Source organism: Neodiprion fabricii, chromosome 2, assembly GCF_021155785.1.
Source record: "Neodiprion fabricii isolate iyNeoFabr1 chromosome 2, iyNeoFabr1.1, whole genome shotgun sequence".
Classification (NCBI taxonomy): Eukaryota; Metazoa; Arthropoda; class Insecta; order Hymenoptera; family Diprionidae; genus Neodiprion; species Neodiprion fabricii.
Window position 1 is genome coordinate 36,617,265 of NC_060240.1, and position 18,026 is coordinate 36,635,290.

Genomic DNA, 18,026 nt, shown 5'->3' on the forward strand with positions numbered 1-18,026 from the left:
AATAGACGAGGATACAATCGAAAGCGCAAGAAAGCGCGAGCATATCGCGAGGGAGATATCGACGCGATAAAAAGAACGCAGCAAGGACCAGGGTTAAAGTTTGCGGCGAAATATCTCAAACCATACGAGATATCGAAGGTGTTGCGCAACGAACGTTATCTCGTGCAGAGAGTAGACGCGCACGAAGGCCCGCGACAAATGTCAACCGCGGCTTATCACATCAACCCTTCGTCAAAGTACGACGATAACGACGAAGAAGATGTTCCAGAGAATCTACATTCGGGGGTGAATAAGTGTGAGCAGGACGGCCGGGTGTAGGAACGCAAAATAAAAAAAAAAAAAAAAATTAGCATGTGCTTGCGAACGGTGTGGGTGGGTGAGTCGCATGTGTGTGAGTGCTCGCAGCGACTATATATGCGTCTCGAGCGTTAGAGGGGCCAGTGTGGGCCAATTAGTCGTTCGGCGATCGTACGGCGAGCGTGTGTCTTAAGTGGAGAAGCGACGTAGGTTATATTCTTCTGGGAGATGTAAATTTGAAAAATTGGTGATTTCGAAAAATTAACGACGGAGCCAGGAATCGAACCTGGTATCCAGAGATGCTTGACCGAAGCCTCACTCCGCTAGACCACCTAGCCTAATTTTTCGAAATCACCAATTTTTCAAATTACATCTCCCAACATGTAAACATTCATCTACATACATTCTTACATCGGGTGCTCAAGAGACGAAAACTTTCTGTCATATTCGTTTCTTGGTTTATGTTATTTTGCGTACATAATAGATTCATTCGGTTCACGTAGTTTGATCTGTCTCACATATATACATAGGGCATTCCATGTCAAATTTACCCCCTTTGTCACTCACCATTTTTGATTCGTTCCGCGATTTTGATACGATTCTACCATCTAAAAAAGGCACTCTTGAATTTTTTCAAATTTTTTTCGCTGACCGTTCTTTTTTTAAATATTGTTCGTATCCATTTCGAAATCGGTCGTTTTTAAAAATCTGAAAAAATTCTGAAAAATCAAGTTTCTCATTCCGATCATACCGACACCTGGCCGATGATGGGCCGATTTTTTCTTCTATTTTTCTAGCACTTTAAAAATTTTCAACAAACAAGGGTCCGTCTTGAAAAGTTGTGAAAAATCTTTAAAAAAATTCTGAAATGAAAGACTCGATTTTTCAGAATTTTTAAAGATTTTTCGTAACGTTGCAACATAGAGTTTCGTTAGTTGAAAATGTTTAAAGTGCTAAAAAAAAATAGAAGAAAAAATCGGCCCATCATCGACCAGGTGTCGGTATGATCGGAATAAGAAACTTCATTTGTCAGAATTTTTTCAGATTTTTAAAAAAGACTGATTTCGAAATGGATTTGAATAATATTTAAAAAAAAAACTGTTGGCGAAAAAAATTTGAAAAACTTCAAGAGTGCCTTTTTTAGATGGTAGAATCGTGCAAAAAATCGCGGAACGAATCAAAAATAGTGAGTGACAAAAGGGGTAAATTTGACATGGAATGCCCTGTATATAACATATATTGAAAATCCCACGTTTATTTACCTAAAAATCGCGGTTACTATTGAACTGATTTTTTCACTCATTATCTGACATTGTATACATATATTATTCCAACCTAACATCACAAGTATGTAATATTCGCATGACTGCCGCCACCGCGAATAATTGGATTTCTACTCAGTTTAATCCAGGATCATCATGTCTCCGCTATTATCGCTGATCGTTTACGGGCAAGTGTATTTCCTCGGCTCCGGAACAAATATTCGACCGACCGTTACTGGATCTGATAATTCAATAGCAATACCAGCCATCGACCAGACCTTGGATGAGACACAGCCGTTCCAGGGGAACCAAAATTCAGTATTGGTCCCAGAAATAAATCGCCGACGCAGAGAGATGGGATTATCAGAGAATAATGTAAAACGCAGCGATTACAAGTTAGTAACTTATCGACATTCTCGCATTGTTTATTGATTGGCTCGATTAATTTCCGTCGCTCTGAAAAGAAACGCATTCGACATCATGTATACATGATATTTTTTCGCTCATTGGGACTGATTGTAGTCAGTATTTTCTGAGGTATTAGTTCACATTGACCAGCTGATCTCGCTTCGCGCTAGACGCAATAATTACATGTAAGTAAATTTTCCGTACCTGCAGAAATTGCTCGCGCTCCGGTGGACAACTTTGTGTTAGTTCGGTCGCTTTTCTGCACCAGATGCGGCCGTATGTTGAATCTTGGTATTAGAAATGGGTCGAATATTTTACAGTAATTATTGCAGATACACATCTGGCATCGGCGCTCACAAGCTGCACATCGAAGCAGCCTCTTGGAATTCGGCTCGGCATAATTGTCAAGATGAAGGTGGTCACTTGGCAATCATTAACTCCGTGGAAGAGGCTCAAGTCATCCGTAAACTCGTCGATACAGCAGACATAGAAACGGTTTGGATCGGTGCCCACGGCTTGTTTAACGAGGATGAATTCGTAACCATAGAAGATGAATCGATATATAAAGCAGGATACAGCATGTGGGAAAGAGGAGAGCCAAACAATGAGGGGAGTAACGAACATTGTTTAGCCGTTAAAAAAGATGGCAAGCTTGACGATCGGAATTGCAAACTGGCCTACAGCTACGTATGTGAGATACGTTACCCCCAGGTCTATGTATAGAAAGGATCTGTTCATGCGGCAACTGCCCCAAATTCCGATTATTAAGTTTCATAACGATTATTAAATTTCGTAATATGCTAAACCAGAAAAGTAGTACATAATTCAGCGTTATTTTTATTCGTTGATATCATATATAGAACAATGGTATATATTGCTAGAAACTTAAGTGGAAATAAATCGTCAATTTTGTAAAGCGATTCGAGTAGAATGTACGAAAGAAGACGTTGTAACGATGAATAAAATTCGATAGCATTAATTTATTTAACGATTTCGAAATAAATACAGAAAAGTACAAACAAATGCTAATCCTTTTTTCAACTTGGATTACGCCTATCCGTTATCTGGAGCGTAGAGGATTGCCGCTAGCTGGTTAGAATATCGATCAAAATATTACCTCGGCGTGATAAAAAATTTCAATGGATACCTCGCACTTATGCGTGAAGAAAAATTGAACCTCGCGCATAACAGAATTAAAAATGAATTCTCAAACTAATCTCATGATCGAGCCGATCAGCCAACGATTCGCATAATCGCGACTGTGGGTGCTGTAAAAAAGATCAACTCTGGCGTAGAGGTGAACCAGCAGCGGTGCAAAAAAGGCGCGCCATCACTTGTTCTTGAATATTTTGAATAACTGCAAGTCGTTAGGTGAGCAGAAACGTGGAGAACCAGGAAAAATTGGCTGAGGAAAAAACTGAAACACGCTGCTTGCGAGGCTCATTGCTCGCCGGCCCAGTCACCAGAAGAGATGACTACACGTGAGCTTGCGTGCTTTTGAACGTTGATCAAATAATTAAGAAATTTTCACGAAAAAAGCCGCCGTGTCTGAATAATCCTGATATTCTTTTCACGCTTCACACAGGTACACGTCGGGTATCGGTGGTTACAAAGTTCACACGCGAGCGGTTCTATGGAACGAAGCTCGAATCACTTGCGAAGAGGAAGGCGGTCACTTGGCTATCTTTCACTCCGCAGCCGAAGCAAATGCGGTAACTCAGCTGTACAAGAAGTCGCCGGCTATCACTGGATCACCTCTACCACAGTTTGCTGGCATTGGGTTTCACGACCTTTATCGCGAAGGTCAATACGTTACAATTCACGGTCAGACGTTGGCGAAAACTGGATTCACGCAATGGGCGCCTGGACAACCAGATAATATATACGACGGAAAGCCGGAAAATTGTGGATCCTTGGACAAAAATGGGGGACTTAACGATATTGGTTGCGATGTTCCAATTGGTTTTGTATGCGAGCTGCCAGCCTATTGACAACGATCTGAACCGAAAGTGACTGATCTTCATTCGCAAACAATGAAAGTCTATAGCTACTAATATATGAGAATTGGCTAGATTTCAGCCATGATTATACAATAATAGTTATTAAAGGAAGCTTGTTCCAAAAATGTACTTTGAATAAACACTTCATACTCACAAATCACATGACTCTGAGTAACATTTTGATGCCATTGATTCATCGCGGTCTCAAATCATGAATGATGACAGTATTTTGTAAATCGAATTAATCATACCGTTTTACACTCAAGCCATTTCAAGTCAAAGGTTAGCGATGAAGATGTTTAGTCGAGACGACTATACGTGAGTTTTCACTGTCAATAGTTCTGCTGAGGACTATGCGAATACATATTCATATTCGCTTGGATTTTCATGTTTTTTTTTCTTCACCATTGTACTAGTTGGTTGTTCGATAATTTACCAGTATCAATACTTGAATTAAAAATCTGTACTTTTGCGTCAAAGTTTCTCACGCTATATACTCCGGTACATAAACAGTAGGTAACACTTATCAATACTTCCCAGAACATGTATAAATATAATTATATTACGAGTCTCGTTTTCGAGATTACATCGTAGTACCGTCTACTTCACGTTAGTGTGTCACGAATATTCAGAGCTTATAAAAAAAAAAGAGAGAGCGCCTGGCCCCCTGGCGCTGCGGTTGTTCCTTCTCCAAGCCATAACGTTTTTCGTGCGTAAAAGTGTAGCACGTTTAGAGCATTGTTCCAGTTTATTAATCACGAAAAATCATGGGAAAATCACACAAGAGGAAGAAGAATAAGGAGAATAAGAGCGAGAAGTTCTTTAAAAAGTTGAAGAAGATAGTTGATGCGATGCCTGATAGCTCTTCAGATACGACCTCGAGTAGCCCGAGACGCGAGGTTATGCAAACAATTGCTGGCAATCAGGAGGCATCGACAAGTCGTCAAGGTATTTTCTTCTGTTTTTCTTTCGTTATTTCCGTAGACCGGGCGGCTTTGCCGTACGGAGACAAGTTCACAGAAATTGTCTCGGGTCGAACAAAACCTAAAAAGGTTTGAGCGGGTGTCGCTCGCGGAAATAGCGGGCCATAGACTCGGCGGTTTTGTCCGTACGAAGGCAGACTCTCAGAGTTCTGCCTTGAGTCGATTGTGAATGTTATTCGCAAAAATGAATGATTATTGCATATTCCGCATTTATCATGGCCACATGACTCGGCGGCCAAGGCCGTACGAAGGAAATCTCTCAGAGTATTTTCTTAGAGTCGAACTGTACGATTCCCCTGTATGGAGGAATCGGCAGATAGCCCAAGGTTACGGTCGCGTAACTCGACGGCATTAGCCGATCAAAGATAGAGTAATTTTGTCAATCACGAGGCTGCTGTGAAATGAGACTCGTTTGCGTAACAAATACGAGAGGCTGTCTTTATCGCAGGTTAATCCATTGCAGGCTTGTCACCAACGAACGACAACAATGGGGGAAATGTTCTCCCCGTCGCATCGGTTGATCCATCGCGAGATACCGAAGGACAAACTCCAGCGGATGCTGAGAGTCAGGCTACAGAGGACGCAGCACAGGCTTTCGACGAAGAGACACTGCGTATCCTGGGTGCCCTTGAAAAATCTGGTGCGCCAGAATTACAGCTAAACTCAACTTTGGCACATAATTGGGAAAAATGGATAGCCGAAGGACTCAAGAAAGACGACCTAGAGGAGTTGTTGTCAAAGTATGCGCGAACAGGCAATTGTCGCTTGGAAGCGCCAGTGTTAAACGCAGAAGTAGCGTCATCGCTCTTCGAGTCAGCCACGAAACGAGAAAAATACTTGAGAAATGCGCAAAATATTCGCGGTTCAGCTATGGCCGCATTGGGTGCTGGAATTTCGTTGCTGTTGACCCCCAAGGAAGACGGCATTGACGAGTATCAATTGTTGGAGTATCTTGCCGACGCGGGTCGACTGCTGGCACACGCTTCTCGCCTGGACTCGATTACACGAAGATCGTGCATTACGCCGTCTCTCGACAAGAAGATCAAGGGAATTCTGGACGAAACTAAGCCCGACGCTTTTTTATTCGGCGAGGATTTGCCCGGAAAAATAAAAACGGCAAAGTCGATCGAAAAGGTGGGCTTGGAGTTGAAGGCTCAACCATCGGTGCCCAAGGCGCCTCTTCGTAACTCGAATTCGGGAAACTGGAAAGGCCTGTCGTCCAACTCGTATCGAGGGGGATCTCGGGCGGGCGCGAACCAGAGAGGATCGAGGAAGACTGTCAAATTTGTCCCGAAGTCGAATCAGTCGTATCAACAGCGAGATCAACAACGAGCTTGGAGCCAGAGTCGCAAGCAGAGCTCGTACCAACGCTCGCGGGACAGGCCTTAGAGGTAAATGAAGCAGCGGGGCGGCTGCAAAAGTTTCTCCCAAAATGGGAAAAGATCACGCGGGATCGATTCATTTTAAACTGTGTAAGAGGGTACAAAATTGAATTTGACCAGTCAGTACACCAATCTCTTCCGCCTCCTCAGCAAAAATTCAATTCTGGGATTGAGCTTGAACATATGAAACTGGCGATCGCCAAATTGTTAGATCTGGGCGCAGTCAGACCCTGCTTGCCATGCCCGGGACAATTTATTTCGTCGTATTTCTTAGTACCAAAATCAAACGGAAAAATGAGATTCGTGTTAAACTTGAAAAAGCTCAATAACTTTATAGTCACGCAGCATTTCAAGTTAGAGGACATTAGAACTGCGACGAAACTAATCTCGCGAGGTGATTTTATGTGTAACATAGATTTACAAGATGCGGATTTTTTGGTATCTATGCACGTGGAAAGCCGGAAATATTTGAGATTCATTTTCGGGGATATAATGTACGAATTTGTATGCCTCCCGTTCGGTCTATGCACAGCGCCGTATATTTTTACAAAAATCCTAAAACCGGTAGTGAATTATTTACGAGGGAAAGGATTCATCTCGACAATTTACTTAGACGATATCCTCTGCATCGGCTCGAATCTTAACGCGTGTCGCACAAACGTAGAAGTCACTATTAAAGAACTGCAGTCACTAGGGTTTATAGCGAATTATCAAAAAAGTAGCTTGATTCCCAAGAAAGATTGCACTTCTTTGGGATTCGTTATTAACTCTCGAAAAATGAGATTGGAGCTACCGGAAGTCAAGAGAAAGAAAATGGTAGCCGTGATCGACGACTTCAGCCATCGCAAGTTTTGTACAATTCGGGAATTCGCTCACCTCATCGGGAAGTTAGTCGACTGTTGTCGCGCAATTGAGTATGGATGGTTATACACCAAGAGATTCGAACGAGAAAAGTTCTTCGCCCTGTTAGTCAGCGGGGGGGATTACGATGCACAGCTCGAATTATCCGCAGATTTGCAGATCGAATTCGATTGGTGGAAACAAAATATTACAACGTCATTTGGTCCGATAAGAAGTTTTCGATTTATTAAGGAGATTTACTCGGACGCGTCAAAAACGGGCTGGGGCGCGTATTGTTGTAATGAAGGCACACACGGTTTTTGGAGTGACACCGAAAGGGGGCTGCACATCAACCAACTCGAACTAATTGCCGTCTTTATGGCCCTTAAATGTTTTGCAAGCGAATTGTACGATTGCGAAATTTTACTAAGAATCGATAATACGACAGCTATTGCATATGTGAATCGAATGGGAGGAGTTCAATATGCCGCACTTCACAGGATAGCAAAAGAGATTTGGCAATGGTGCGAGTGTAGGAAAATTTGGATTTTCGCATCTTACATAGCGTCCAAGGAAAACGTCGAGGCCGATAGGGAGTCGAGGATAAAGAATATAGACACGGAATGGGAACTGTCGAGTTGGGCATACGAGAAAGTAATTTCGGAATTTGGCAAACCAAAATTGGACCTGTTTGCATCCAGGATTAACGCGAAATGTCAAGCTTATTGTTCGTGGCACAGAGATCCTGATGCCTTAGATATTGACGCGTTCACGATCAACTGGAACTCGGAGTATTTTTATGCATTTCCACCGTTCGCATTGGTACTCAGGTTCCTTCGAAAAGTTATCGCAGATCGCGCATGTGGGATTGCGATAGTGCCGAATTGGCCTTCGCAACCATGGTTCCCTATATTTATGGACCTTCTCGTAGAGAAACCGATGATCTTCGCTCCCGCTAAATGGCTTTTATTGTCTCCTTGTAGGTCTCTCCAGCATCCATTACAGAAATCACTGGCTTTGATTGCCGGGAAATTGTCGGCGAATCTTACCGCCGCAAGAAATTCTCGGACTCAGTGATCGAGACGTTGTTGGCTTCTCTCGCCGAGAGTACATGGAAGCAGTACTCAGGACCTATTAAGCTATGGGCGAATTTCTGTCGAGAGACGGAAACAGACATTTACAAAGCGAGCGCGAACCGCATTCTCGAATTTCTGCAAATGAGATACGGTTCAGGAGCCTCCTATGGCACATTAAACGCGACGCGATCGGCGATCTCGTTAATATCGACGAACGACATGACTAACGATCGGATTATCAGTAGATTTTTTAAAGGGATTTTTCGGCTTAGACCAACGAAACCTCGATACGACGAAACATGGGACGTCGGCATCGTACTTACGTACATTGCGAACTTATATCCTCTCGAATCATTAAACAATCAACAATTGTCAGAGAGATTAGTTACGCTGTTAGCTTTAGGTACGGCTCATCGAGTGCAAACTTTCTCGCTCATGAGACTTGTTAATATTTCTCACTCGGCACAGGGCTTCGAGATAAGGATATCGGACATCATTAAAACGTCGAGACCAGGGGCTTTCCAGCCACTTTTGTTATTGCCGTACTTTCGCGAACAGCCTAGACTGTGCATAGCGAGCACGTTGAAGAGATATTTGGAAATAACAAAACCACTCAGAGGCGATTGCAGTAACGTACCGATCACTTCGAGAAAACCCTTCAAATCGGCGAGTACCCAGACAATAAGTCGTTGGATCCGGTCAGTGTTGGCAAAGAGCGGCATAGGACCTGAGTTCACGGCGCACAGTACAAGGCACGCGTCTACGTCGGCTGCCTTGGCAAAGGGGTTGGATATTAGCGCGATAAGAAATACCGCGGGCTGGTCAAAGGACTCGCAGGTATTTGCAGAGTATTATAATCGGCCGATTAAATCGGGCAGAAAAGACTTTGCAGCAACCGTGTTCTCATAATATTTGTAAGTTAATGCATAAGATATCATTAATTACATTTTGTTAGAATCGAAGTAAGCGAATAAAAAACCGCTAATTCTTGTTCTCGAGAGACCACTGGTCTCGATAAAAAATACGTTTTTTGTTGCCTGAGGCTGTTTAGAAAATAATAAAATAATTTTTTCTCTGAACATCTACGATGTAATCTCGAAAACGAGACTCGTAATATAATTAAACGATCAAACGAACTTACCTGTTGTGAAGTTCGATCGTAATTATATGTAGAGTCTCGTTTGAGATGATTACATCCCACCCATTGAACGTTTTATCTCCGTTCGTTTCCATCATTCCCTCCCCCTTTATTTATTGAAATGTGTTTGTTTTATTATCTTCAATCCTTATGGAGTACTTTAAACAATATGACTTGGAGAAGGAACAACCGCAGCGCCAGGGGGCCAGGCGCTCTCTCTTTTTTTTTTATAAGCTCTGAATATTCGTGACACACTAACGTAAAGTAGACGGTACTACGATGTAATCTCGAAAACGAGACTCTACATATAATTACGATCGAACTTCACAACAGGTAAGTTCGTTTGATCGTTTAAGTAAATGGCTTATGTAATTGTATTACAAATGAATAATAAATACAAGTGTGGGGCATCCTCTGTTAAAGCGATAATTCGACGAAGTTAACTAATTTCCACCTGATCATTCTTTTACTAACGTACGTACCGTGTTCTTCATCAAGAGATTCCCAGTGACTCGTTAATTTTTGTGGAATCAAAACTGAGACCAGTTTTCTTTGTATAAAAATTTTACATGTCTATGAGCAATACATCGTTTGTTTCTCCTGTCACTTGCATCGCTAGTTATTGGCACATAAAATTTTATTGGAACGGAAACTCGTTCCAGCTTTGATCGCAAAACAATTGTGTGCCATTAGGAACCTATTAACCAACATGACTGTGCGTGCAACAAAAAAAGTGAAAATCGAACAGTAATTTCCCTTGCACCCTCATTCCCGATTCACGAGTGAAACATGTGTAAATCAAATTCAATACGACGTTATACGTGGAGATTCAATATTTGCGATGTGCTTATCTACGTATTTCATTATTATTGAGTACGTAAGCAGGCCGGTAATTGCCTGGATGTCGTAAGGTTGGTGACCTCTGACATCACGGGTAATCCGAAATGCTCTGCAGTGAAATACGAGGAAAATAATATGAAATGACATAATTTCACAAATATATCCTCATACTTTTACGATATGTATTTTGCTCGTTGTGCTTCTACATTGCGCAATGGCCTGGTTTCGGACTACGGCATAAAATTAAACATAGCGATCCGTTCCTGAAAACACCACGCTGGTGGATGTCTTTGTCCCAAAATGTAACAAGGATGTTCATCTATTATCTGACTGTGTGTATAAAAAAGGGGCTCCGTATTAGGAGAAAAGGGGTTGCAGTTGTTATTTTTTTAAATCTGTAGCCCCTGTCTCTGTCTATGTCTTTAGCGTTGCAGCGTTAGAGCAGACGCGGGTTTTTCGGTTTGACGTCGGTGTTTTCGCACCTGCGTCAATTGGTCAATATTAATTGAGCTGTTGAAATAAAATTAAAATCACAATTTGAAAATTGAAAATTTCATGAACAAATGAATCGTTGGGCGACTTAGTCGAACAAGAATTCGTGACGATTTTTCAAGAGGAGCGAGACGAGTTTCGAGAACACGCGAAAGATCGTCTCCAGCGGATCCAGGAAAAAAATAGACGAGGATACAATCGAAAGCGCAAGAAAGCGCGAGCATATCGCGAGGGAGATATCGTCGCGATAAAAAGAACGCAGCAAGGACCAGGGTTAAAGTTTGCGGCGAAATATCTCGGACCATACGAGATATCGAAGGTGTTGCGCAACGAACGTTATCTCGTGCAGAGAGTAGGTGCGCACGAAGGCCCGCGACAAATGTCAACCGCGGCTTATCACATCAACCCTTCGTCAAAGTACGACGATAACGACAAAGAAGATGTTCCAGAGAATCTACATTCGGGGTGAATAAGTGTGAGCAGGACGGCCGGGTGTAGAAACGCAAAAAAAAAAAAAAAATCAAATTAGCATGTGCTTGCGAACGGTTTGGGTGGGTGAGTCGCATGTGTGTGAGTGCTCGCAGCGACTATATATGCGTCTCGAGCGTTAGAGGGGCCAGTGTGGGCCAATTAGTCGTTCGGCGATCGTACGGCGAGCGTGTGTCTTAAGTGGAGAAGCGACGTAGGTTATATTCTTCTGGGAGATGTAAATTTGAAAAATTGGTGATTTCGAAAAATTAACGACGGAGCCAGGAATCGAACCTGGTATCCAGAGATGCTTGACCGAAGCCTTACTCCGCTAGACCACCTAGCCTAATTTTTCGAAATCACCAATTTTTCAAATTACATCTCCCAACATGTAAACATTCATCTACATACATTCTTACATCGGGTGCTCAAGAGACGAAAACTTTCTGTCATATTCGTTTCTTGGTTTATGTTATTTTGCGTACATAATAGATTCATTCGGTTCACGTAGTTTGATCTGTCTCACATATATACATAGGGCATTCCATGTCAAATTTACTCCCTTTGTCACTCACCATTTTTGATTCGTTCCGCGATTTTTATACGATTCTACCATCTAAAAAGGCACTCTTGAATTTTTTCAAATTTTTTTCGCTAACCGTTTTTTTTTTAATATTATTCAAATCCATTTCGAAATTGGTCATTTTCAAAAATCTGAAAAAATTCTGAATAATCAAGTTTCTCATTCCGATCATACCGACACCTGGCCAATAATGGGCCAATTTTCTCTTCTATTTTTTTAGCACTTTAAAAATTTTCAACAAACAAAGCACCATCTTGAAAAGTTATAAAAAATCTTTAAAAAAATTTTGAAATAAAAGACTCGATTTTTCAGAATCTTTGAAGATTTTTCGTAACGTTGCAGCATAGAGTTTCGTTTGTTGAAAATGTTTAAAGTGCTAAAAAAAAATAGAAGAAAAAATCGGCCCATCATCGGCCAGGTGTCGGTATGATCGGAATGAGAAACTTCATTTTTCAGAATTTTTTCAGATTTTTAAAAAAGACTGATATCGAAATGGATTTGAATAATGTTTAAAAAAAATACTGTTGACGAAAAAAATTTGAAAAACTTCAAGAGTGCCTTTTTTAAATGGTAGAATCGTGTAAAAAATCGCGGAACGAATCAAAAATGGTGAGTGACAAAGGGGGTAAATTTGACATGGATTGCCCCATGTATAACATGTATTGAAAATCCCACGTTTATGTACCTAAAAATCGCGGTTACTATTGAACTGATTTTTTCACTCATTATCTGACATTGTATACATATATTATTCCAACCTAACATCACAAGTATGTAATATTCGCATGACTGCCGCCACCGCGAATAATTGGATTTCTACTCAGTTTAATCCAGGATCATCATGTCTCCGTTATTATCGCTGATCGTTTACGGACAAGTGTATTTCCTCGGCTCCGGAACAAATATTCGACCGACCGTTATTGGATCTGATGATTCAACAGCAATACCAGCCATCGACCAGACCTTGGATAAGACACAGCCGTTCCAGGGGAACCAAAATTCAGTATTGGTCCCAGAAATAAATTGCCGATGCGGAGAGATGGGATTATCAGAGAAGAATGTAAAACACCCCGATTACACGTTAGTAACTTATCGACATTTTCGTATTGTTTATTGATTGGCTCGATTAATTTCCGTCGCTCTGAAAAGAAACGCATTCGACATCATGTATACATACGTTTCCAATTACGACCAAAAGCACACCGCCATTGTTCTGATACAGCAGAATGAATTGAGCAGCCCATAAGTTTTGGAGCAAATTAGATTCCTCTGATTACAAATTTTTTCACTGTTACCACAGTTACACGCCAGGTATCGGTGGGCACAAGTTTCACACGAAAGCAGCCACTTGGAACGAGGCTAGAAAAGTGTGCGAAAGCGAAGGTGCACACCTCGCTATTGTGAACTCAGCCAGGGAAGCGGAAGTGATCGGTAATCTTTTCACGAAATCCGGTCCTCACTTTGGTTCGAAAGACTCGAACTACGCCCATATCGGATTTCATGACCTCTACGAAGAAGGCGAATTCGTTACCATCGACGGCAAATCCCTGGCAACGGTTGGTTTCTATGAATGGAAGGACGGAGAACCCAACAACCATGGAAACAATGAAAATTGCGGATCAGTGTACAAAATGGGCCAGCTTAATGACATCGATTGTGCGAAATCTGTTGCCTTCGTTTGCGAATTGCCGGATGTTAATTAAAATTCATTTTTTATTGGAATTCGATGCGAATAAATATTTGAAATGTGCATAAATGTTTATTTGGCGAATGAGTCTCTGTGTTCCTGATCCAAATGACAAATCAAATATCGATGCGTGTCGTCCAGACATGATATATTGACGTTCTTTGGGTCTAAAATTGTTGCAAGTATAAACCTCTGGTTTTGCTTACACCCAACGTTTAAACTGATTCAAGCAGATAAGCCGGCAAAGATAACCCGCAGTCGCGATATATTTGTTTTACGATGTGTTATACATTTACATTTGTTATGACACTTGTCTGGTTATCTACTCCAGTTACAGCGCTATTCCTGTCGGCGAATGGTATTTATGAAAATTATATGTACGAAGGTATGTGAATTTTTATCAACTTTATAACAACGAGATGTATCGGAACTGGGCGCTGGAATGAAGACTGCTGCACGCAGGCAGTTGCGTTGCGGTTTCTTCCATTCTTACTACCGAAGTTAAATGAAAGATATGATCCCCGCAATATCACTTGACACAAAATTATTCCAAAGCATAGAACCCAGCTAAGCAGACGTGTCAGTCTACCGCATCGAAGCGTCCGAGTGACCACTCAATAAAATATGGCAAGTATTGTTGTAATTGGAGCCATATTTCTCGCACTGGCGGCAACGGTGAAACAATTACAGGTGGATGCCACGACTAACGGAGTCCTATTGGTTGCCATACCTTGTGCGTAGTTTTGGTTGAACATTATTTGAGCTTCTGTCATTTGAACTTTGTAAAATCTTCGCGAAAGCTTATTTTACAATTTTGAAATTAGAAAATGACTACTTTGTTATACCTATACGCAACAGGCAAAATCTATTTGCCAGATAAACGTTTATGGTCAGTTAAGGTGTATATACGCATAATCTGTACGTGATCAGATATTATACACAGTTCCTTAATACGGCGGTCGGGTTCAGATTTTGTCCACTGTAATTTCTTGGGGTGACTTATCGCTTTATTTGGTTTCAGTGCAGACTGCAAATGACACAGCCCCTTGTCTGGTACGCGGTCAATCATCATCCAAGAAACGGGACGACTACACGTAAGTCGAATAGGAAGGTTCACGATTATTCAATTCCAAATTGGGTATAATTTCTGTTACAAACGTCGTCAAAATCATTATCGGCAGGTACGTACACGGTTTGGGTGGCTACAAGCTTCATACGCGAGCAACAACTTGGGTTGAGGCACGGCTAATCTGTCAAGAAGAAGGCGGTCACTTGGCCGTCATTAACAGCGTCGCTGAAGCAGATGCCGTCTCTCAGGTCTTTAAAAATGCAGAGCGGATTACGGGCTCAGGATATCTGAACGATGCGTTCATTGGTTTTCACGACCTTTACCGGGAGGGTGAGTACGTAACTATTCACGGAGAGTCGTTGGAAAAGGCTGGATACGACCTCTGGCACACTAATCAACCCAACAATTTGAATAATAATCAAAATTGTGGAGGGATACACGATAATGGACGTCTCAATGACCTCCCGTGCAAAGGTCAACTATTTGGGTTTATATGCGAAGTTCCGGCGGCTCGAGATACAGTCCACAGCATTGCAGCATAATGTAAAATTCATCAAACGTTAAGACATATATATTAATGGGCAGTCTTTCAATGTATGCTAAGAAAATGTCAGAAATTGAATCCGATAATGTAATCGGACTCACCTGTGTAAGACATGATATAAAAAACGTACTTGTAATGTACAATTGATGATAAAGTTGCGATTATTGTGCGAGACATTCCAAATCAGTTAAAATATTCGCGAATACATATTTAGATAACGATTGTTAGCTTGTAAAATCTCAAAATTTGAAGGCAGATAGTTGTAAAGAAAAAATAGTTGAATAAATGTGTAAGAAAAATTTAAGGATTCATCTACGCTTAAGGTTTAAGTGACCGGTGATTGTGGATTTAATTATATTTTGCACGGCTGTCATTTTTTTAGAATTCTACTACATGGTGGAAAAAAAGGATTATACTAAATTATGCCAATGTGAAAAAATATAAAATGGAAAGTGTATAACTCCAATCACCAGCCAATTAGATGGACTGTACCCACACTAAATGACAATTTAATACAGTTGCAAATATAAAAATTATATATAAACCATCTTGCTACAAAAAGTCCCCAATTCTTTATTCGAATTATTCTAACGAGCTCAAATCTTTGAAGGTTTTTTCGATCGTTCAAACCAGGTATTAATTATGATCAGATGGATATTCGCGGTAAGTTTAACGATTAGTTTCTTGAGTGAAAAGATTCTTGACTGTGTAGTTGAAGTTCTACGCAAAAATTACGGTTATATCCTTCTTTGTATCCGCAAATAACTTTCACGCTGTTTGCATGCGATAACGAGTATTGTAGGCTCAAGTCGACTGAGCCTTAATCACATCGGTGGTATTCAATACAGCTTCATCCGAGCTGATGTTTTTGTTGAAAAACCCACTCCAAGATAAGAACCATCAACATTAGGAAATTTAATTGCGAGGAGGTCAATCATATTTGTCGCCGAGGTGAACTTTATTGCAATGACGTATAGAGATTAATTGCGCGTTACAGTCAAGGGGATAAGGTTATTTAAAATGGTCTGATTACAAGTCTCATCATACCGTCTCTCGTTTCGTCTTCTGCAGTCGATCGCATACCTCAAGAAAGAACACAATGTCGTCCGCGCTACCGTTGTTAGTTTTTGGGCAAGCGTATTTCCTCACCCCAGCGTTTAACGCTGGAGCAGTAGCACCTAATTTCGCCTCGATACCAAACAACGATCTCACTAAGCGGGATGACTATACGTAAGAAAGTTTATCCCTTAAGGGAATTTATCAATGAAACTACGTTTTTTTTTTTTTTTATTGGCACGTACATATTCATATAAATAAGATCTCGCAAAACAAGATATTTTTTCGCTCATTGGGACTGATTGTAGTCAGTATTTTCTGAGGTATTAGTTCAAATAACGTAAAAAGTTGTTGTTCTTTAAAATCTACTATGCACCACAAAATTCTTTTTATCATAATCTGAAATGATTTTATACAGCTATCCTGGTAGCACGAGGAACAAAAGTTATTATCCAATTTGCAAATTCACGATTAACTGTTAGAATATGCCACTAATTTGCGAAGATCGATTAAAATAAAACAGAGATACAATATAAGTATTGAAGTACATTGAAGTTTAATACCAAAGTTTCTTCTGGAACAAAATTTTTCCGAATCATCAACTTTTTTCAATTTACACACATCAACAATTTTCACATTGAATCATTCGAAGCAAAATCGTATAGCGTATTTTTTTCTCCACGCAATAACTTGCAGGAAGTTATGGAATTATTTCAAATTTTCCTGAGTAAAAGTTGACGCCGAGTAATGGCTTTTTTAAGAACGCCAATGTTCGACGTTATTCAAAGAAATATTTCGGAACGAAATGAACAACATAGTTTCAAAAGAACTGATCGTGAATATTTATTTTGTGAAGCTTTGTTTGCAGTTAAAGCTTCACGTGGATCAAAAATTTTGGAATATCAGTGGCATGTGGCCCATGGAGAGTAAAAATTTTTCTCGACAACTTATTTATCTGTATCTGATGACTCACTCACCATGATTGATTCCTATTATCTGTAGCTACACGCCGGGAATTGGTGCTCATAAGGTTCACACTGAAGCGGCTTCTTGGTCCGACGCTTGGGCGAAATGTCGAGACGAGGGAGCCCATTTAGCCATCATCAATTCTCAGGCTGAATCGAAACTCGTTGTTGAACTTCTGGCAAAAGCGGGTTCTATGAAAGGTGGCAATGACCCGGACCATGCTCACATTGGTTTTCATGATTTGTACAAGAAAAACCAGTGGGTGACGATCGAAGGTCAATCCCTGCTTGAGGCAGGATTCAGCGAATGGCACCAGGGCGAACCTAACTACCTGGACGGTGGAAATGAGCATTGTGGATCGATCGACACAAGAGACGGTAAATTCAACGACCAAAATTGCGCCTCTAAGATTTCCAACTTCGTTTGCGAGTTACGCCAAACTTCGCTACCTCGCACTATCGGATATTGATATTATTATCCACATTACGAATCTATATTACAAATGATGTACTATTGGCAATATTAATTCACTGAAGGTTGGATCATGTGGTTACGTAATCGTTTTGTATACTATTATATGCATTTGAAAGTAACACCTAATTTGAGATTTTTCTACAATTTTGATATCTTGTAATACGCGTATTAACATGCAAAATGCTGAAATTTTCGTACCTATCAATGTAAATGTAAAATAATAAAATAAAAAAACTTCGCTGAAACGAAAAACTGTTTTCTATATTTCGTAGTAAGAATTGAGTATTTGAAAAATATTTTCAGGACATCCGACCCATGTTTGATTGTACCAACGATCCCAAATCGTTTCGGTTTCTCTGACCCTTCTGCTGTACAACGATATCTGTAACAACTTTCTTGGCATCCAAGAATAAATTCCACATTGTTTGCATATGATTACGGGGAATGCAGGGTCACGTTCA

General features: G+C 40.7%; 2 protein-coding genes and 1 long non-coding RNA gene across 3 annotated transcripts; all 3 read left to right on the forward strand.

The window, feature by feature from the left end:
- The first annotated feature begins 448 nt into the window (after window positions 1–448).
- Window positions 449–15,245, forward strand: LOC124175639 (macrophage mannose receptor 1-like). The gene is made up of 7 exons (XM_046556039.1): window positions 449–503; window positions 1,699–1,954; window positions 13,070–13,463; window positions 13,690–13,697; window positions 14,089–14,189; window positions 14,478–14,550; window positions 14,638–15,245. The coding sequence occupies exons 2-7, from the start codon at window positions 1,716–1,718 to the stop codon at window positions 15,065–15,067; spliced, it is 1,245 nt and encodes a 414-aa protein (XP_046411995.1). The 5' UTR covers window positions 449–503; window positions 1,699–1,715; the 3' UTR covers window positions 15,068–15,245.
- LOC124176966 lies at window positions 3,114–7,025 on the forward strand. The gene is made up of 3 exons (XR_006869490.1): window positions 3,114–3,228; window positions 3,553–3,563; window positions 7,012–7,025. It is a non-coding gene; the product is annotated as an uncharacterized LOC124176966 (long non-coding RNA).
- A 490-nt stretch (window positions 15,246–15,735) lies between the features above and the next one.
- LOC124176964 (hemolymph lipopolysaccharide-binding protein-like) lies at window positions 15,736–17,805 on the forward strand. Its single transcript, XM_046558915.1, has 2 exons — window positions 15,736–16,299; window positions 17,128–17,805. Exons 1-2 carry the CDS (start codon window positions 16,169–16,171, stop codon window positions 17,558–17,560), a joined length of 564 nt encoding a protein of 187 aa, XP_046414871.1. The 5' UTR covers window positions 15,736–16,168; the 3' UTR covers window positions 17,561–17,805.
- The last annotated feature ends 221 nt before the right edge of the window (window positions 17,806–18,026 follow it).